General features: G+C 37.4%; 1 protein-coding gene across 15 annotated transcripts in view; it reads left to right on the forward strand.

Annotated features, from left to right (window-relative positions):
* RALYL (RALY RNA binding protein like) overlaps nt 1-22024 on the forward strand; it is a 958719-nt gene that overhangs the window by 791290 nt on the left and 145405 nt on the right. For 9 of the 15 annotated variants that reach the window (XM_053559029.1, XM_053559028.1, XM_053559027.1 and 6 more), the window contains one exon: nt 15110-15142. The exons of the other annotated variants lie outside the window; for them this stretch is intronic. In XM_053559029.1, coding sequence (XP_053415004.1) covers nt 15110-15142 — 33 coding nt within the window. The remainder of the gene's footprint in view (nt 1-15109; nt 15143-22024) is intronic. 15 annotated transcript variants of the gene reach the window in all.

The raw sequence follows: 22024 nt of genomic DNA on the forward strand, positions 1-22024 counted from the left end.
TTGTCCACACATTCTTTTCAGCAGCTACCATCAATTAGTCAAGAGTTGACATGAAAATTAAAACTTTGGGGGCCTCTAAACTAGGGATCATACAAGCTTTTAAAGGAGAGATTGTTCCCACCCTCAGCCACCTCAGACTATCCCATCCCAGTCTCACCCAGAGCCCTGCTTTGCTACAAATTTTCAGTGTTGATAGAATACAAAAGTATGCACCTCGGATAGTCCTTATGTACCTATTACAAAGGATGTCCTATAAGGAGCCACAGCTGAAGAAGGGATATGGTTGACATGAGAGTCCACTGTGAGTGCCTGCTGTTAGCCAGTGTGCAACAATATCCTGAGCTCCTGCTTACTCAACCAAAGATGCTGGCGAACAAAGTACACTCACACTTCTTTCAGCAGATGGAGATGAGGAAGTCAGTGCCAGTACAGGCAAGTGCTTCTTCCATTGCTGTGCACCAAGGAAGCTCCTTCCCAACAAGCTTCTTACTCTCTGCACTAGCCCTCAAAAGTGTATTTCTGAATACAGTGAAACCTTGGATTGTTTTGTTTTGTTTTGCACTGTCTTGTAGTGAGAGTAGGGGAATAATTAAGAAAATAAATACCACCAGCAGATTCTGATTTTCAGTGAATCTTAAAGTATTCACCTACAGTTACTCATGAATATCCTAACCTATTACATAAAGAAAGCTCTTTTCTGGCAATAAATGAATTTTATGAATATTGATAGAACTGTGCTATATTTTAATATGCAAAATATTCAGTAAGAAGACATCTAAAAATCACTTGACAAACATTTATCTTTGATCAGTCATCTTGTTTTGCTCACATTTAATCTCTTACCTTGGGAAAGATGCCTGTTTAAATCAGAGGCCATGGAATGGTGAAAATATCATGTGGCTGTGTTTAGATTACAAATGGTTATGATGAGATGTAGGATAAACTTTAAATATCAAAACAAGAATCCTAAAATCCTTGAGAAGTATATTAAGTGATTTGTAAAATAATGTATCAAATATTCCATAAATAACAAGCAGTTATGTAAGGGATAACTCACAAAAATCTGGACCACTATTTTACCCAGTGTGGAACCAGATAAAAGATACAGCCAAGGTAGCATTTAGTATTGTGTTCTTTACCCTTTCTATAGTATACAGCAGTGACTTTTAGTACAGACTTTGGAGCTAGGCCTGTTATTTGCTGCTATCATAGAATTTATAAACAATAAACAATTTAAGTTTATTTGACTCATGATTCTGAGGGCTGTGAAATCCAAAATAAAGGGACAGCATCTGGCAAGGGTCTTATTACTACATCATAATATGGTGAAAGGCATCACAAGGAAATAATATGCAAATAGAGAAAAACAGGGTCATACTCCTGAAATAATGAACCCACTCCCAAGACAATGGAATTATTAATAATAATTTATTATTATAAGTGTGACATCCTCATGACGTAATTAATTCTTACAGGTCCCACCTTTTAAAAACATCACAATGGCAATTAAATCTCATCATAAGTTTTGGAGGAGATGTTCAAATCATAAGCAAATTATTTGTTTTTTCTGAAATTCAGTCTTGTCATCTGCTGTTCTCAAAATTGCATTGCTAGAAGGCTTGGCACTGTCACTGGTTTTTTGATAATTATTAGACCATTTCAGAGTTTGGAGAAGAGTGGTGGGGATGGATAGGATCCAGTCACACTGTTCTAGGCAAAATATTTGCACCCATATTTGACTTAAACACACTTTTTGAAATGCAGATGAAAGTTCTTTTTGAGAAAAAAAGAATGCAGTTTAAAAAAAAAAAGAGGCCTTCCATTTCCATATTGATTACTTAATTTATAAAGGGTTACCAAACTATATTTCAAACATCACTGGATTTGGACATAAGCTTCAGGCTATAAGGCAACACTGATCTGTCTCTGAGAATGTGAACTCTCCTCTATTACTGCTTCTTTCTGGCTTGGATTTAGGCACACAAGAGCTACTTGCAGAGAGAAATATTATTTTCCTTATTGATATCCAACCTACAAAACCGATTGAAGGCTGGCAGCATAGATCTGCCCTCAGATTTGCTCAGTCAGTAAATTGGGGGGCATCTTCTGTGTGCTTGTGTCATGCCAACTGCAGGTTAATATATAATTGCTGCACCACCTGTTCCCTGACATGCCCACTATTTCTAACTGGCCATGAGTATAGGAACCGGGAAAAGAGGACTCAGGGATTAAAAATTAGTAGTAACAATGATGGTTAAGATTTATTAAGCATTTGTCTATTCATTTATTTAAGTTATCTATTTAGTTATCTAATGTGTACATTTATTTATTTCTCACAACAACTTTGTGAGGTAGGTTTATTGCTACCTCCATTTTGCAGATGAGATAATTGAGGCACAAAGAAAAATGCCTTACTTCTTCAAGACACAGCCAGAGATGGTGGAGTCAGGACTGGAGTCAGGCAATCTGATTCCAGAACTTGTGTCCAGAACTTGTCTTTGGTACATTCATCTCAAATGTAGGTCAGGGCTTGGGTTGTCATTGCTGAAAAGAATAGATAATACATTAGTAAAAAAGACTGTCGCCTGCTAATTTAAACTACCAAATTCTGCAAATATAATAGGTAAACATTCTTATAAGATGCGTTGGATTCATGACAAAGCAGTAGTCATTCAAAAACTTTTAAAATAATTTCTGAGAAAACATAGCATGTGCCAAAGCATAGCAGGGAAAAAAGACTTAAGAAAGCAAGACGCCACCAAGACTGTGAGTGGTTTGCTAGAATCTATAGGCTATAGTGGAAGAGAAGAAAGGCTAGGAAGATGCACTAGAACCAGATTGTTAGAGAACTTTCAGTCATTTGAACTATACACTGTAGGCAAGGAATGAGAGAAGAGGTAGGGAAGCAAGGCAGGAAAGTTCGTCCAACCAAATCATTACTGAGAACCTCTGATGAAGTAGGCATGATTGTAGGTATTTGAAATATAGTGAATTTGTATCTTCAGGGAGTGTACAGTCTTGCTGGTGAGCTCAACAATTACACTAGCAATTTTTAACACCCCAAGATTAAGTGTTACTGGCATTATGAGGACAGTTTGGAAGCCCTCTGAACATTGTGCCTGAAAGAAAATACTTTCTAGAATCACACAGAGATTTATATGAGGAGAAGAATTACATGTTTACATTGTTATCTTAGAAAGATAGTTATGCTAGTAGCTAAGTCTGTTCCAAAGAAATACTGAAGAAGGAGGGCCGTTGGGGAGATTACTCTAATAGTCCATGTAAAAGTTGACCACTCAAACTGTGAAAAGAGGAACTGAGAGGTAATTATGGAATGAACAGGGATTTGGGCAACAGAAACAACAGAAATAGAAGGATCTCCTGAAAGTGAGTGTTGTTGAAAATAAATTAATGAGAAAGAATCTAATCTTTCTACTTTGGTTGCCTCAGCAGCTGAGAGTTTCAAGCTAGGGAAAAATAAGGAAGAGTAGAAAGAAGGAAGACAATAAATTTAGTCTGAGACATATTAGATGAGAGGTGTCTACAATTAGAGATGTTTGGTGGGCAGCTATAGCCATGTGTCATAAATAGACAATGATAGCTTCAGAATCCCAGCATATAGACACTTAAAACCAGAAGAGATTTCTAGTAAATCTCATGAAGGCCATGTGACAGTGCTTCAAGGCACAAATAAACAAGACAAAGCATACAAAATAGAGAAATAAGATGCAGCATGCCCTGTGAAACATGAGAACAGAAAGTTTCGAGCCAGACCACCTGCATTTAAGTCCTCAACCACTTACTAGCTACCTGACCTTGGGCAAGGTATGTAACATTTTTGGTCTCAGTTTCCTCATCTGTAAAATGGGAATTATCTTGGAAGGTATCCTGACATTTAAATCAACTAGTATTTTTATTTATAAAAAATTATGAATAATAATAATTTAGTAAATGTAGTTTAGTTTTTATTTATTTATTTATTTTTTATTAAATCATAGCTGTGTACATTAATGTGGTCATGGGGCACCACACACTAGTTTCATAAACCGTTTGATACATTTTCATCATACTGGTTAACATAGCCTTCCTGGCATTTTCTTAGTTATTGTGTTAAGACATTTACATTCCACATTTACTAAGTTTCGCATATGCCCTTGTAAGATGCACTGCAGGTGTAATCCCACCAATCTCCCTCCCTCCCCTTCCTTTTCCCCTTCCCCCTATTCTTAGGTTGTAACTGGGTTATAGCTTTCATGTGAAAGCCATAAATTAGTTTCATAGTAGAACTGAGTACATTGGATACTTTTTCTTCCATTCTTGAGATACTTTACTAAGAAGAATATGTTCCAGCTTCATCCACGTAAACATGAAAGAGGTAAAGTCTCCATCTTTCTTTAAGGCTGCATAATATTCCATGGTGTACGTATACCACAATTTATTAATCCATTTGTGGATTGATGGGCACTTGGGCTTTTTCCATGATTTAGCAAATATGAATAGGGCTGCAATAAACACTCTGGTACAAATATCTTTGTTATGATGTGATTTTTGGTCTTCTGGGTATATGCCAAATAGGGGAATTACAGGATTGAATGGCAGGTCTATTTTTAGATCTCTAAGTGTTCTCCATATATCTTTCCAAAAGGAATGTATTAATTTGCATTCCCACCAGCAGTGTAGAAGTGTTCCCTTTTCTCTACATCCATGCCAACATCTCTGGTCTTGGGATTTTGTGGTATAGGCTAATCTTACTGGTGTTAGATGATATCTCAAAGCAGTTTTGATTGCATTTCTCTGATGCTTAAACATGATGAGCATTTTTTCATGTGTCTGTAGGCCACACACCTGTCTTCTTCAGAGAAGTTTCTCCTCAGATCCCTTGCCCAGCCTGCGATGGGATCACTTGTTCTTTTTTTGCTTATAAGTTTGAGTTCTCTGTGGATTCTGGTTATTAAATCTTTGTCGGATAGATAACCTGCAAATATCTTCTCCCATTCTGAGGGCTGTCTGCTTGCTTTACTTACTGTGTTCTTGGCTGTGCAGTAGCTTCTTAGTTTGATCAGGTCCCAATAGTGTATTTTTGAAGCTGCTTCAATTGCCCCGGTGGGGGGGGGTCCTCTTCATAAAATACTCACCAAGACCAATTTCTTCAAGGGTTTTCCCTGCATTCTCTTCTAGTATTTTTATAGTTTCATGTCTTAAGTTTAAATCTTTAATCCAGTGAGATTCTATCTTAGTTAATGGTGAAAGGTGTGGGACCAGTTTCAGTCTTCTGCAGGTTGCCAGCCAGTTCAGCCAGCACCATTTGCTAAATAGGGAATCTTTCCCCGACTGTATGTTTTTAATTGGCTTTTCAAAGATTAAATAACGTTAAGTAGCTGGATTCATCTCTTGGTTCTCTATTCTGTTCCAGACATCTACTTCTCTGTTTTTGTTCCAATACCATGCTGTTTTGATCACTATCGATTTGTAGTATAGTCTGAGATCTGGTAATGTGATTCCTTCCGCTTTGTTTTTATTTCTGAGTAATGTCTTGGCTATTCGAGTTTTTTTCTGATTCCATATAAAACGAAGTATTGTTTTTTCAAGATCTTTAAAGTATGACAGTGGAGCTTTAATAGGGATTGCATTAAAATTATATATTGCTTTGGGTAGTATGGACATTTTAACAATGTTGATTCTTCCCAGCCATGAGCATGATATGTTTTTCCATTTGTTAACATTTTCAGCTATTTCTTTTCCTAGAGTTTCATAGTTCTCTTTATAGAGATCTTTCACATCCTTTGTTAGATAAACTCCCCAATATTTCATCTTCTGTGGCACTACTGTGAATGCAATAGAGTCCTTCACTGTTTTTTCAACTTGACTATTGTTGGTATATATAAAGGCTACCGATTTATGAATGTTGATTTTGTAACCTGAGACGCTGCTGTATTCCTTGATCACTTGTAAGAGTTTTGTAGTACAGTCTCTAGTGTTTTCCAGATATATAATCATATCATCTGTGAAGAGCGAAAGTTTGATCTCTTCTGACCCTATGTGGATACCTTGATCGCTTTTTCTTCCCTAAATGCAGTGGCTAAAACTTCCATTACAATGTTAAAGAGCAATGGAGACAATGGGCAGCCTTGTCTGGTTCCTGATCTGAGTGGAAATGATTTTGATTTAACTCCATTTAATATGATGTTGGCTGTGGGTTTGCCATAGATGGCCTCTATTAGTTTGAGAAATGTCCCTCTATACTAATTTTCTTAAGTGTTCTGATCATGAAGGGATGCTGGATATTATCAAAAGCTTTTTCTGCATTGATAGAGAGAATCATATGGTCTTTGTTCTTTAATTTGTTAATGTGCTGAATTATGCTTATAGATTTACAGATATTGAACCAGTCTTAAGTCCCTGGGATAAACCAATTTGGTCATGATGTATAATTTGTTTGATGTGTTGCTGGATTCTGTTTGTTAGGATCTTGTTGAATATTTTTGCATTTATATTCATTAGTGATATTTGTCTATAATTTTCTTTTTTGTTGGGTCTTTTCCTGGTTTGAGGATCAGGGTGATGTTTGCTTCATAGAACATGTTCGGTAGTCTTCCTTCTTTTTCTACCTTTTGGAACAGGTTGAGTAATATAGGTACTAATTCCTCTTTAATGTTTTGGTAGAATTCTGACGTGAAACCATCTGGTCCTGGGCTTTTCTTTTCAGGGAGGTTTTGTATGGTTAATGCTATTTCAGAACTTGTTATGGGTCTGTTCAACATTTCCACTTGATTCTGGCTAAGTCTTGGAAGGTGACGTGCTTTTAAGTATTGGTCAATTTCCTTCAGATTTTCATATTTCTGTGAATAAAGTTTCTTGTAGTATTCATTGAGGATTTTTTGAATTTCTGAAGGGTCTGTTGTTATTTCATCTTTGTTTCTGATTGATGAGATTAGAGATTTTGCTCTTTTTTTCTGATTAGGTTGGCCAATGGTTTATCTATTTTATTGACCTTTTCAAAAAACCAACTTATTGATGTATTGCTCTGTTGTATAATGCTTTTGTTTTCAATTTCGTTTAATTGTGCTCTAATTTTGGTTATTTCTTTTCTTCTGCTTGATTTGGGGTTGGAATGTTCTTCCTTTTCCAGTTGCTTGAGATGTCCCATTAAGTTGTTAACTTCCTCTCTTTCTGTTCTCTTGAGAAATGCCTGCAGTGCTATAAATTTCCCTCTTAGAATTGCCTTTGCAGTGTCCCAGAGGTTCCGATAATTCATGGCTTCATTGTCATTTTGTTCCATAAATTTGTCAATTTCCTTCTTGATATCATCTCTGCCCCGGCTATCATTCAGCATAAGGTTATTTAACTTCCATGTTTTTGTATGAGTTTCCATATTCCTGTTGTTACTGAGCTCAACTTTTATTCCATGGTGGTCCGAGAAGATGCAAGGAATAATTTCTATTCCTTTAAATTTACTGAGGTTAGACTTGTGACCTAGGATGTGATCGATTTTGGAGTATGTTCCATGGGCTGATGAGAAGTATGTGTATTCAGTTTTGTTGGGATGAAATGTTCTGTAGATGTCTGCTAAATCCAGATGTTGGATGATGAGGTTTAAATCTAAGATTTTTTTGCTCAGCTTCTTATTGGAGGATCAATCCAACACTGCCAAAGGAGTTTTGAAATCTCCAACTATAATGGAGCTGGAGGAAATCAAGTTGCTCTTGTCTGTTAGAGTTTCTCTTATATATTTAGGTGCATTCTTGTTGGGTGCATAGATATTAATAATTGAAATCTCATCATATTGAGTATTACCTTTAACAAATATGAATTGACCATTCTTATCCTTCCTTACTTTTGTTGGTTTGAAGCCTATTGTATCTGCAAATAAAATTGCAACACCTGCTTTTTTCTGATTACCATTTGCCTGAAATATGGATGACCATCCTTTCACCCTGAGTCTATATTTGTCTTTTAAGTTAAGATGCAATTCTTATATGCAACAAATATCTGGCCTGAGTTTTTGATCCAGTCAGCTAGCCTATGCCTCTTTAGAGGACACTTTAAGCCGTTCACATTAATGGAGAATATTGATAAGTCTGGTAAAATTTTGGTTATAAAATTTTTCAAAAATCCAGTGGACATTTTTAATCCTTTCACCAGTGTGTGGAAGTAGGAGTTTGATCAAAAGTTTCTGAGTGAGTTACTTTTGTGGTGGAGGATTGGGTTGTTATTATGGAGGATAGGACTGACAATGTTCTGAAGAGCTGGTTTGGTTATGGCAAATTTCTTCAACATATAAATGTCATTAAAGTATTTAATTTCTCCATCATAAATGAAACTCAGTTTGGCTGGATACAGGATCCGGGGTTGAAAGTCGTCTTGCTTTAGGAGATTAACAGTTGATGACCACCCTCTTCTGGCTTAAAAAGTTTCAGCAGAGAGATCTGCAGTCATTCTAATATTCTTCCCTTTGTACATATATCTAATATTCTTCCCTTTCTTTCATCTTGCTGCTTTGAGAATTTTCTCCTTCATATCAACTTTAGTGAAGTTAATTATTATATGCCTGGGGATGTCTTATTGGGATTAAGTCATGCTGGGGTTTTGAAGCTGTCTGCTATCTGAATTTCAGAATCTCTAGGCATGTCTGGAAAATTGTCTTTCATAATTTCATGGAGAAAGGCCTCTGTGCATAGCGAGGTGACTTCATTGGTTTTAGGGATTCCAATGAGTCAGATATTGACCTTCTTCAAATTATCCCAGAGCTCTCTGAGAGAATGATCCATTTTTGTTCTCCATTTCTCTTCCTCTTTGAGAGTTTGGGAGCGTTCAAAGGCTTTGTCTTCAATGTCAGAAATCCTTTCTTCTGCTTGCTCCACTCTGTTACTGAGGGATTCTACTGTATTTTTCAGATCTTTGAGGGCTGCAAATTCTTGCTTCAGTTTGTCTAAGTCTTTGGGGTTTTGTCTTTAAATTCGTTAAATTCTTGTGACAACTTTTGAATTTTTCCTTGAATTCCTAATTTCATTTTGTTAATCTTGTTTGCCATCCAAATTCTGAATTCGATTTCTGACATCTCAGCCAGTTGTTTGTGAATGGGATCTTCAATTACATCTGCCATGTCTTTCCTTGTGGGGATTGATCTATTCAATCTATTCAAGGGCTGCAAATTCTTGCTTCAGTGTATCTAAATCTTTGGTGGTTTTATCTTTAAATTCGTTAAATTCTTGAGACAACTTTTGAATTTCTCCTTGAATTCCTAATTCCGAGTTTTGAATTGCTGCTCGAATTTCTAATTCCAAATTTTCCTCCACTTTATTAATCTTGTTTACAATACAAATTCTAAATTCAATTTCTGACATCTCGGTCAGTTGTTTATGAATGGGATCTTCAGTTACATCTGGCATATCTTTTCTGGGTAGGTTGCTCTATTCTGGTTATTCATGTTACCAGAGTTTTTCCGCTGATTCCACCCCATGATTGTTTTACACCCTTTGATTTTCCCCTGGAGCTTTGTCAAGGACCTGTACATTGCTATGGCCTGAGAAACTGGGGCCCTGTCTGGTGTGGTGGGGCTAAGTGGTTCTGTCTTGTTTTCATCTGTTTTCTGTTTGACCCTAGTGAAACAGTTACTCTGGGTTGAAGTCTCAGCTGTGGAGAAATACCAGCAATTAAGTCACCCCACCCACCACAGGCAACAATTGGAAAAGGAAAATCAAACCTTCCTACAACCACACACCCAGGGCACCCCCTGGATAGTCCCCAGGCGATTGGCTCAGTTCAAAATGTCCAAATCAATTGTCTCAGTCAGCACCTGTCTCAGGTGGGAGAGTTTAAGATGTCTCTGGGAATTGGATCACAGGGGTCTGGTGACTGCTCTGATATGGCTTGCTCCAATGCTGTGTGGAGTCAGGAGGAGCCACCCAGCAAATAGATCAGTCTTGGTAGGTTGGTGCCTCCTCCCCCACCTTGTAGATCTGTCACACCCAGTCGCTGCTACGCCCTGCAGGGCTGTAACCCAGTCAGTTGTCTGCAGTGAGCAGATACTCCAGAGGTTTGCACCTGCCTAAATCACAGGGAGGTCTGTATCTGCTCATCCAGGCCGCTGCTCTCTGCCTCTGTCCAGCAGGGGGTGGTGAGGCCTGTCAGCCTCGGGGACTTGCTGGAGGCTGGGAGTGTTCATTCTGTTCCAGCCCAACCCTTAGTTTATGTTACTGGCTGAATCAACAACCCTGTGGGAATTTGTTTCTGACCCTTCTAAATTCCTCTGCAGAGGAGTGGCTGATTTGAGTTCCCAGAACCTGTGCCTCGGGCCCTGTCTTTACTCCTACAGGTTTGTATTTGCAGCATGATTAGTTGTCAGCTATAGCCTTTTGGCCTCCTTTGTCTATAGGTTGATGATCCCTTGAGGGCTGGGTGCATCTAGGCTCAGTAAAGTGGTCCTCTGGATCAGCCTCACCCTGGGAGTTTCCCGGCTCCACGGGTGCATTTTCTAGTCCCCATGTTCCACCCAGGCCAGTACCGCCTCAGGCAAACCCTTTACTCATGGGGCCTGTGTTTCAGTCCCAGGTCTGTTCCATGGTGGTTGCTGTCTGAGAGGATGCCCCGCCTCATCTGGTTGCCCAGGGAGACAGGAGGAGTGGCTACAGGATATCTGGGGGTGAGCTTTGTTATTGCTAAAGACAGCTGCTGCTCTGCTCCTTGGGGCACCGCCACTCCAGCGTGATTCCCTCTTAGCTGACCGTCGTCTCCTCACTCCTGTGCTGCAGAATCAGCACTGTCCAACTGCAGTCCAGGTCCTGTCTGCACCTCTCGAGAAATCACCCAGGAATCTGGACTCCTGGGAGGCAGGCCTCCAGACTTCAGAGTGAGATTGGAGGGGAGTGCTGGGAGCTCAGAATTGCAGGTCATAACACCAAGCTCATTGAGAGCAAATGAGCAAATAAACATATACAAAGGCTACAAGACACACGAGCCCATAGATACAGAAACAGATGGAGACACATAGACATACAGACAACACCCATGCCAGCAGCAACATAAAAACAACTGCAATACAAATAATGATAATCATAAAATAATTGAAAAAAAAAAGAAACAGAAAAACGTGGTGTTCATAGAAAAGTTTAAAGGGAAGAAAGGAAAAATTAAAATTAGAAAAAATAGAAATAAAAAATATATCTATATAAAAAGTAATAATAAAAAATTAACAAAAGCTCCTCCAAGAAAATCGTGAGGAAAAAAACAGAACAAAACCAAAAAAAAAAGAAGAAGAAAAAAGGCACCAACTACAAAAATATTATTCTTGTATGTAGAAATATACATATATACATCTATTTGTATGATGTAGGGATCAACTTTCGTAGGAATATATTTATACTGCAATATACCTTCTGGACACCAGGTGTCGCTGTGAGTGGTTCCCAGGCTCATACCTGATTCACAGTTTATACTGTTACCATGGTAACCACCTTCCACAACTGATCGCCATTTTGGAATTTCTGTAAAAGTTTGTCACCTATTTTGTAACCTTGGCTGTTCTGCTCCAGACAGCACTTGAGACCGAACTTCCCACTCAGTGCAGGAGCCCACGCTTCTTAAATCTTTCCACTCTGCTCCCAGGTTCTCCAGCAAACGGGCAACTGCAATCGGCTATGGGGGAGGGTGCTGGTGGGTCCGCAGCTTTAGCGCTGTAGCTGTTCCTGCGGCTGAAGCGCCTGTAGCCGGTTCCCGTGGCTGGAGTGCTCAGGGACCTTACTCTGAGTTTTATGGTTCAGAGTTTCCCTTTTGGATCAGGACCCAATAGTTCGCAGTGCAGCCTGAACGCCAACCCCCTCCAACTTTCTCCAGCAGGAATGCTCTGGGTCTATTCAATCCTGGACTAGGAGAAGGTGCCCGCCCTTTTGGGTAGTTCAAAATGTCTGTTTCCCGGGGGGATCCCTTCCCTTCAATTGTCCAACAGGTTGCCCAGCTCCCCGTGGTTTTGAGTGGCTCTCCTTTCGGATGCCTCCCTCAGTTCAGGAATAAATATTCATCAATTGGGTTTTGTCAGCATTTACAAGCTGCTGTCCTCTGTAAGGGAGGGGCCTGCTGTCTGGCACAGCCAAGCAGGAAAGAATCTCTACAACAGAGTCTGTGGTTTGAAATTACCCCTCATATATAGCAATCTGCCAGTTTGCTGAGCATCTCCAGCTGTCCATCCACACCAATAATCCACACACGGGGAAGGTCCAGACCCCCTTTCCTCTCACCTGATGGCTTGGGAGAGGTGGGCTACACATCCATCCTGTCCGCCATCATGCTCTGCCTCCCTAGTTTAGTTTTTGTTAAATGCAAAGCATGACAATTGCTTTAGCTCCAAATACTGATCTTCATCTTATGTTCTATTTTATCTCCCTCACATCTTATTTTTCTTGAGGGTATGGTTTATCATTTTCTATTCATAATTCTAAGGGTCTTGAATGAAGTATCACTCAATTTTGTACCTATTTCACATGAAAAGTAAATATTAGGAAGGATAAAATCAAGCCCTGTCTTTAAGAAACAATTACCTTATAAAAAGTATCTCGGGAAAGTTTTCTCTAGGATCATCTCAATGTGATCATCTGTTAAATTGACAAGTGATTTTCCCCAAGGCATATTTGTGCCAGTAGTGTTCTTCTTTTACATGTTTTTTTCACTTTACAGGACTAAAGTTACTAATATGAGCTTTTTGTACAGTTAAGCAGTCTCAACCTTTAGAGTTAACTACCCGTCTTCAGCACAGGTGTAACCATCAGGCTCTACTCTACACTAGATGCTCAAAATACTTAATCTCATACTCTTCCCAACAGCCTCTTGAATTAGCCATGATGCTCACTATATAATTGAGAAAAATGAGGTTATTCAGAATCTGAATCATCTCAAGGCTAGGGAAGCTGACCTGATATAATGAACCATGACTGAGCAATTGGTTACAAAATACAGCAACATTCCATGTGGACCAGTTATCACTTTCCTCTGCAGTATATCTTCGTTTTGAGGATGAGAGACATGAGAGGATGGCCTGGGGTAGCTCCCCACCAAGATTTTCTGCTCTTCTCCACTACAGAGGATGCTAGATACTCCTGGCATCTTGGACTTGACTTCTGTGATTTACAGGGATCAGTGAGCAATGATGCTCAGTTCAGGGAGCATCAGCAACAGCCTCCCATCTGAACCTCCAAGGAAGCTTAACACAGAAATTTGAGAGTCTCTCGTCTAAATAGGGTTAATGCTCTGACCAGTTTTAATAACACACTAAGTTTGCTTTTAATTGGAGACTATTTTTCTGATAATATGCAATAGGGATGAAGGTAATAAGGATTAGCTTAGAGACAAAATTATCCCTGTAACATGAATGTGTCAGGGTTGGCTTTAAGAAGGAGTTAGACTGAGATAAATTTAAAAGATAAATAGATCATACAAAGGAAGGAAAAAAGGAAAGATAGTATTCTGGTATAGAAATAGAACACTCAAATCCACAAAAACAAAGCTAAACCAGATATATCTGCATGAAATAAATAATTCTCCTGGAATGAAGTGTTTAGTGCTGAGATCCCCCATTCCCAGGCCCCAGACTGGTCCATGGTCTGTTGGGAACTGGACACACAGCAGATTAGCGGCAGGCAAGAGAGTTGAGCTTCACTTGTATTTATAGCCACTTCCCATTGCTTTCTATTCATTTTCCCATTGCTTACATCACCACCAGAGCTCCGCATCCTGGCCAGATCAGTGGCAGCATTAGATTCTACTAGCAGCACAAACCCTACAGTAGACCATGCATGCCAGGGATCTAGGTTGCTGCTCCTTATGAGAATCTAACGCCTGATGACCTGAGGTGGAGCTGAGGCAGTGACGCCAGTGCTGGGGGCTGTCTATTCAGGAGAACAAGCTCAGGGCTCCCACTTACTCTGTATTCTGGTGAGTTGTGTAATTATTTCATTATATATTACATTGTAATAATATAAATAAAGTGAACAATAAATATAATATGCTTGAATTATCCCAAAACCATCCCCACCAGCTCCAGTCCACAGAAAAATTGTCTTCCTTGAAACTGGTCCCTGATGCAAAAAAGGTTGGGCACTACGGGTTTTTTAGGAGAAATGATAAGGAATAATATGGAAAACTGGTTGTAGGCATGTTTGTGAAGAGCCTGAAAGTTTGAGTACCATCTTATGGTTATGTAAATTGTCAAGAAATATGGTGACAAGAAAACAGTACTTAGAACGTATCTCAATAGGGTTAAATGCGGTGGTGATAAAGAGAAAAAATTTATATTATTTCAAATTTCTAAAAAGGGAGGATTTCTTTTTACATATTAAAAGCAAAGAATGCCTATTTTGAGAGATTGTTTCCAGTTTCTTCCAACAGGATAATTATATCTCAATTATTGGCACACTTTTTCTGTTGAGGACCTATAGTAAATATTCTGGATTGTGGACATACATTCTCTGCCACCAATACTCAACTTGTTGTAGCACACAAGTAACCTTGAATGATTAGCAAATGAAGTGACATGGCTGTGTTCCAAGAAGCTCTATTTATGAACAATGAAATTTGAATTTCATATAATTTTAATGTGTCACAAATAGTGCTCTTTTTTTGATATGTTCCAGTCATTTAAAAATATGAAAGCCTTTCTTAGCATGAGGTTATACAGTCAGATGGTGACCAGGGTTTGTCCTACAGGCACAGTTTGCAAACTCTTGATCTCTAGAACATCAGTTAGAACTCTCTACTCAGCATCATTTTGAAAACTTTGAATTCTTCCCTTAAGTCTTCTATTCAGCATTTAGAAGGAGATTGTTGCAGTGTTGAGCAAAGTAGTAAGAAAAGGGGACAACTAACTAGCAAGTCAGACCGGCTGTATGAACCACTGGGGGCAGGGTGAGTGAATATGTCCTGTACACTCCAAAGTCTTTCTGAAACCTTCAGAAAAAAAGAAAAAAAATAAATCAATTAGTACTACTGATTTATAGCTTTTTACTGATGCTAAATTATGCATCCAAACCAGGATAATAATTCTTTCAGGTTCATGTGAAAGCAATTTATGATTGTACAGTAAATTGTCATGTTAAAATAAAATATTCATGTTTTTTCATAGACTTGAATCAAAGGAGCCTTTCCTGTCTGTTGGGTGAGTATGTCCAAATAATTTAAATATTAATTTTTAATTCACAGTGAAAAGGGTTTCTGAAATGGCATTTTCAGTCTTTTAACTCCATATTCAAAATAATAGCAATATCATTGCATGCAAGATTGCTATCTATGTTTTATAAGGACTTAAATAAGTGATCCCTAGGCTGTATTGTGACCTCAGAAATTCAGCTAATGAATATATGTGAAATCCTATGTCTTCCATAACAGTTAAACCAGGTACACAATGATTATCCATTTTCTTGTCATGAAAAAAAATGCTCAGCTTGGTCTTGAAAGTTCCTCTAAAGGCATAAATTCACTATTTATAGTCTGTCTACTAGTTTTTGTACTCTATTTCTTTTCAATCTACTCCACTGAGTGCCTCTTCACCTGCTTCTCTAAATCTGTCTTCACACTCTATATTTATCTCTTATTCTCTCTCATTTCAATTTTATTTCTACAATTCACTCACACTGCTGCTTCACACACAAAGCTGAGGAAGTCTGAGGCACATGTAGGTGAGACTAATGTTTGCCTCCCCCAATGGTATTCTTCTGAGTCACGGTACATGTCCTAAGAAGAATATATTGTTCACAAGAATATACATGTATTCTTTTCATGCATTTATACCTAATTAATAACAAACAGTATTGTTTGAATAACAAACAGTATTGTTTGAACAGTATTGATTGTGATCTATCAAATAATCCTTTTACGAATATTTTTTTTTCTTTTACGAATATTTTTAAATTACTTATGAAGGAGCTTTTACACGTTTGGTATTAAGGTTGATGTAAAGTGTTAAAAAAAAACGTTGGAAGATGTGATCTCTAACTTAGAGAAAATCATGCTATATATGACGAGGAAAAAAAATCACATATAGGCAGCCACAATACTCATGCTTAATGACCAGAAACATGGGATGAGGCTAGATTTTTAGAAGATCAGATCAATTTTCTTTTATTATTTTTTGTGTTCCTTTAATATTTCTATTACTCACTGAACAACATAGTTCCCTATTCCTCATGAAAGCATTTCAGAAAGTCATTTCAATCATGGAAAGCAAAATAATTGTTAGGAAAGGTGGAAGAGAAAATGGGGTATATGCATTTATTGGAAGACTTCATGAAAAATGAAAGGTCAAGTTGGTCTGGTCCAAAAAAATTAGTTAAAGCTTGCTTTTCTCCTACACTGATCACCAGCTCCTATTGTTAAAAATCTCTAAACCCAAAGAAATCTTTTATTTTGAATGCATATATATCTGCCCTCAAGTCAAGGGGGCTGAACTAACATCTCTTCATGCCTCACTTCCCACAGTTTCTCTGCAACCTTCTTTGTTCTCCTGACTACTCTGAGGTGAAATCCATTTTTTAATGCATACCTCTGTTTTACAAGGGCAGAGCCTGAGTAATCTTTGGTCAAAACTTATCAGGAGTTTAGCTCTCAGTATGAGAGCCCTGAGAAAAACTTTCCAAGAAAGAATGATGAATAACTCAGCAAATGTTCAAAGAGGGAAAATTGGCAGGGAACTAATAACATATTGCTATCCTTTATATATGTCTTAAACATAAAGTGGGGCGAAACATGACACCCAAATGGTTCTGCTGAATGGATAGTTTAATTTATAGCTGAATTTTTCCATTCCCCTTTCATAAAATGATTTTAAATAAAATTGTCCAAAAGTATGTATGACTCGCTCTCCTGCCCTGCTCAGTAAAAGGGTGGTGTGGAAGTGAAGTAACGAACACATATTAGCCCACCAAGCCCTAGGCAGTCTCGCGTAAGAATCATTATTCAAGTTTGTGACTTTTAATCCATAAACATATGCCAAGGAAATGAATGCATAGTCAGTTAACACATGAGTATATAACATTGAGTTTGTCTCCTGCATACCTTACTCGCATTAAGTTTAATTCTATGCTCAGTAAAAAATATTTGAATTATATTCATGAATAAATCACAGATAAACCCCGCATACTGCAGCCCACTACCTGCCAGTGTCTTAAAGCATTTGTTAACATGTACTTCTAAGAGTTGCTTTCACCCCCACAGACTCTGACACTTACAAGTTAGCTGTATTAGTTTAGGCAATTACTGAAACTCCCAAGCTTCAGGTTCTTACTTATGAAGTGGAGATCAAATGAGATAATTTTGCTCAAGCATTTGCCACTGTTCTGCACACAGGAATTGTGCATAAGTAGGAGCTATTATTGCTGTTATGGAAGGTATAATCATGGGTAATGCTCTCGACTCAGAGAACTTGAAAATGGTTCAAAGAATAATGCTTTGTTTTTATAGGGAGTGCTTTGAATTACATGTGAAAACCAAAAAAAGGTTTTATAATGGGGAAAAAAATTAAAATTGCGATGAAATGAGCCATCAAGCAAGATGAGTACAGATATTGTTTCAGAATTTAATGATGAACACTACTCACTGTCATTTAAATTTTAAAAATATAAATATTGACACATTTTTAGTGAGCATGTCTCAGTATAAATTAGGGAGCCAGATTCTTCCCTGGAATAATGTGCTACACTAATTTGAAAATAAAATTTTAAAGTATCACAACATAAACTCAACCTGAATCTAGCAATGAATGAGGAAAAACTGTCAAAGAAATTTACACACAGGAAATTAATTTGCTTGCTGAGAAAGATCAAGGAATAATGAAAGGAAGTTGAGCAAAATCTCAGATCTCTCTGGTCTTCAACCGTACATTGACATAAGATCTTTTCTGCACACACACCAGGAAGTGATTAATAAAGGAACTGCATTGCTTCTTTTTGCCTCACTTCATATAGTTTCTTTGTAATGTGTCTGGGGTGAGGCATGAAGACCCATCCTAGAGTCTGGATCTGGTCACCCAGTGAAGATCAATAGATACAATGTTTCCCAAAGCTACTTGCCAGATTTGGGGGCCGTTGTCTACACGCCGCTTCCATCCTCCTCCATCATCTTCATACACACATACACAAGTTGTTCTTATAGACATTGACCATTTTTAGAATCTGTTCAGATAATCTTTAAAATGTAGCTTCTCATAGTCCTTTCCTGCTTTGAATGCATATGGTAGAGACAAGATCTGTCTTGGAGATCACCCATCAGAGACTACAATAGATGCAATAACCCCAGCACATGTGCCACCAAAGTTGCCATGCTGCCTATGCTAAGGTGCGTAAAAATTAATTCTGATACCGTCTTAGGCCTAAGGTGAGATTGCATTGCACTTTTAATTTTAAAATATTAATTAATATATTTAAATATTAATTATTTAATAAATCTTTTTATCAAATATCAATAATTAATTTTCTACTTCAAATTATTATAAATACATTGTATATAAATGCATAATAGAATATATTTATTAAATATATTTAAGTTTATTATAAATATATAATGTTAAACATGTTTATATTATTATAAATAAAATACACTCACAAAATAAATTTAAATACTAAAATCCTTGCCCATATCACCCACCTAACAAAAGTAAATATTAAACAAAGTCTTTTTTGAATTTGGAGTTTTCAGCTTCGGTGCTCAATATGTACTAAATGGTTGATATTTTAATCAGCGTTTTAGAGCAATTAATAAAACTGCTGGCAAATGCTTCCTTTTATGTGGCATCAAATAGATTCTGATTTGGGAAATAAGTTGGAGGCAAACAGGTATCAAGTTTGCATTTAGAAAAGTGAACAGCGTGATCATCTCAATTAAGATTCTCAGATATAAATCTTAGTTTAAAAGCAGTCTTGCCTTGAAAAAAGATTTTTATAGCTTTTTAATGAAAAATATAGATCAGAGGAAAACAAAAATCTTTCATGTGAAGTTCGAGCTTCTCATGGTGAAGGACATAACAGTACAATCCAAGTATAGGACCGACTGTTGATACCTTGCAAACACTGAGACGATTTTAAAATGCACTCAAGTCACCAGAGGAAAATATTCATGTGAACTATTTCTTCTTACCTCTTCAGCATGAAGTTAGCCTTCTTAAAAGATGACTTGAATATTAATCAATTATATTTTGAAATTGAAACTTTGACTTATTCTGGTTTTTTAGTTGAGCTCATTTCATGAATAACTTTATTATGAGGATGATTATTACACTGGTAAAATTTTTTCAGATGTTTTTCACTGTATCAGAATAGTTTAAATAACTCAGAACAATTTAAAAATTATATTGATACATGAGATCAGACAATTAAGTTCAGGTACTCATCCTAGAAAAAGTGCTGCATACTTCATTACTGAATATCACTCTGGTCACCTTTGAGGTGCTCCCCTTGGCCATCTGGTAAATGTAGTGATATCAAACAATAAGACATGTAGCACTTTTAATAGGATGAATTCACAAGCTTCATTATCAGACCTCATATGACAACAGCTCTGATGGCCATTCCAGAAAAATAGTTTCAAAATTGCTTTTAAAGGTGGATTAGGCACTGGGGTCAGTGCATAGGTTCCAAGGGGAGAGTGCCTTGAAGATGACCACAATATTCAACAATATGATATGTAGCACTTTTGCTAGAATGAGTTCATGAACTTTATTGTCCAACCTCATATTTCTGAATATATTATTTCCCAATTTTATTGGGAGATTTTCAATATTACATTAAGAATACAAGTTCCAGAATTATTATATTTATCTCTATTGAGGCACTGATTCTATGATGAGCTGATCATGGCCCAGCCAAGCCTGGATCCCTTCAATCCCTTGATACGTGCAGGATCTATTCTGCTAAGTCCAAATAAGAGGGCATGAACACTGTCAGGACAGTAAAGCCTGCCCAACATCTAAAACTGACCCTCATAATTACTACCAGCAGTATTTCATGAAGTCATTTTCTTAGGGGGATGTTTTCCCCCTTTCCTTTGCAGTCAAGAAACTGAATTTGAATCTTCAGCATACTCCCACTATTATGAAAACATGATTAAACTTTGGCATTCTTACTAAGTTAAAGAGTTATTCTGTTTTACTTTTATTCAGGTTTTGTAGGAGACCTTGTGTTTAGTAAAAGGTGCTATACTATTGGCCTCCTGCTTTAAACATCTAAATTCCATAATTTGATTTTCTTAGTCTGAATCCTATTCTGTCACTTCCTAACTAGGTGTCTTGGGCAATTTGTTTAACTTTCCTGAGCTTCCATTTCTCAACTAAAGTAGTAATTAATTCTTATGACTATTACAAATAAGCTTCAAGTGCTTAGAACAATATGCAATACATAGTAAAATGCTGAATAAAGACCACTTATTAATATTACATGCAACAATTAAATTAGAAATCTTTTCTAAAGAGGTAAGTTCTACTGAATCGCAGAAATGTTGACAAATTGAATCCAAAGGCCTAAATATTTTAGAAAGATGGTAATGGAATTGAATTTTAACTTTAAAAGAGAGTGAAATTAGCACAGGAGTGAAGGAACCTTATTGGATGAGCTCTTCGAGGAAGATAGACAAGATGAAATTAAAATAGCAGCGTTAAGACAGGAAGACATTTCAAGAATGGATATAGATTGATATAAACTACGGGGGTACCATATTAAAAACTTCAATAACAGGAGCATGAAACAGAGAAAGCCATACTAACTTAGGGATGGTCGGTAGCAGAGCATTAAACAAAAGGAAAATTACTTGAATTCTGTCAAGTCATTGCTGTCTTCCAATCATTTAGCAATTAAGAAGAGGTTGTCTTAATTTAGTAATTGAAAGGTTAAAGAAATTGGCCGGATTGTCAGGAAAATTTTCAAGACAAAACTAAGATTTAAGTTTATCCTCAAGGTGAGGTAAGCATTTAATAGAGAGCTATTAAAATGGCATTTCTGGGGAAAAGAATTGAATGAGCAACAGCAGAGAGAGGCCACTACCAGGAGCGTGTCAGACATCCCAGTCCAGCAAGCTTGGAAGTCCAGGAAAAACACAAGGAAGATTGTCAAGGTAAGGGAGAGTGTGTATTGAGAAATTATTCTACTCTTACTGGTGAACTTACTGACCATTCTACTGATGAAGTAGGGTCACTGGATGATGTACGTCTATTTGCTTGAGCGTCTGTTTTGTTTTTAACTGGAGAATGACATTACCCCAAATGAGGTCATAGTAGAGCCAGTTAGAAAGCTATCGAGGTAGTTTAGGCATGACTTGAAAAGATGCAGGACTTAAATAGAATGAACTACGGATGTAAAGGAAATACCTGATGAAATATCCTTTTCTTTCCTTTAAGACTATCAGAGTCAGTGAATAATTGAGTGATGTCTGAGAAGTTTATCGCCTTGATTTGGTGGGATCATAGTGAAAGTATGACAAGCTAAAATCTAGGGGCAATGTTGAAACTAAGGGAAGGTTAACCGGAAACTGTCCCTAAGCTTTAAATCAGCCCATCTGACATCATGGAATTACTAATGGCCAATTCAATGCCTGTCTTTTCATGATGTGGTTTCAATTTTGTCTACATCTCCAGGGAAAAGGGGATAAGGGAATAAAGCCAATTTTCTTCTAAAAATCTATTTTTTGTTTTATTAGTTTCAGACAGTGCTACCACAAAATTAATGATTTCTTTAGCAACCGTACTTGCTACATTTTTTCTCAACACCCTCTAGGCTACTTCTCTGGAGAGTACACACAGTTTCCATGCACTATTTTTGTAATCTAAAGCAGCTGTGCTTTTAGGCCTGATGCTACAATTGTAATTTTAATTTATCAACCTGCCACTCAGTGAAATGTTGTAAAAACATTTGAAAGCTTAAACCCATCATTTATTTCTGCACCTGCCAATGACACTCTTCTGTACTTGTCAAAATCATTTAAACTGCACTATGATGGCATATACAATATCACCAATAAATTGGGTAATCAATCATGTATGTGCATGTTTTGACAGTGG

This window comes from Nycticebus coucang, chromosome 13 (assembly GCF_027406575.1).
Source record: "Nycticebus coucang isolate mNycCou1 chromosome 13, mNycCou1.pri, whole genome shotgun sequence".
In the NCBI taxonomy this organism is placed as follows: Eukaryota; Metazoa; Chordata; class Mammalia; order Primates; family Lorisidae; genus Nycticebus; species Nycticebus coucang.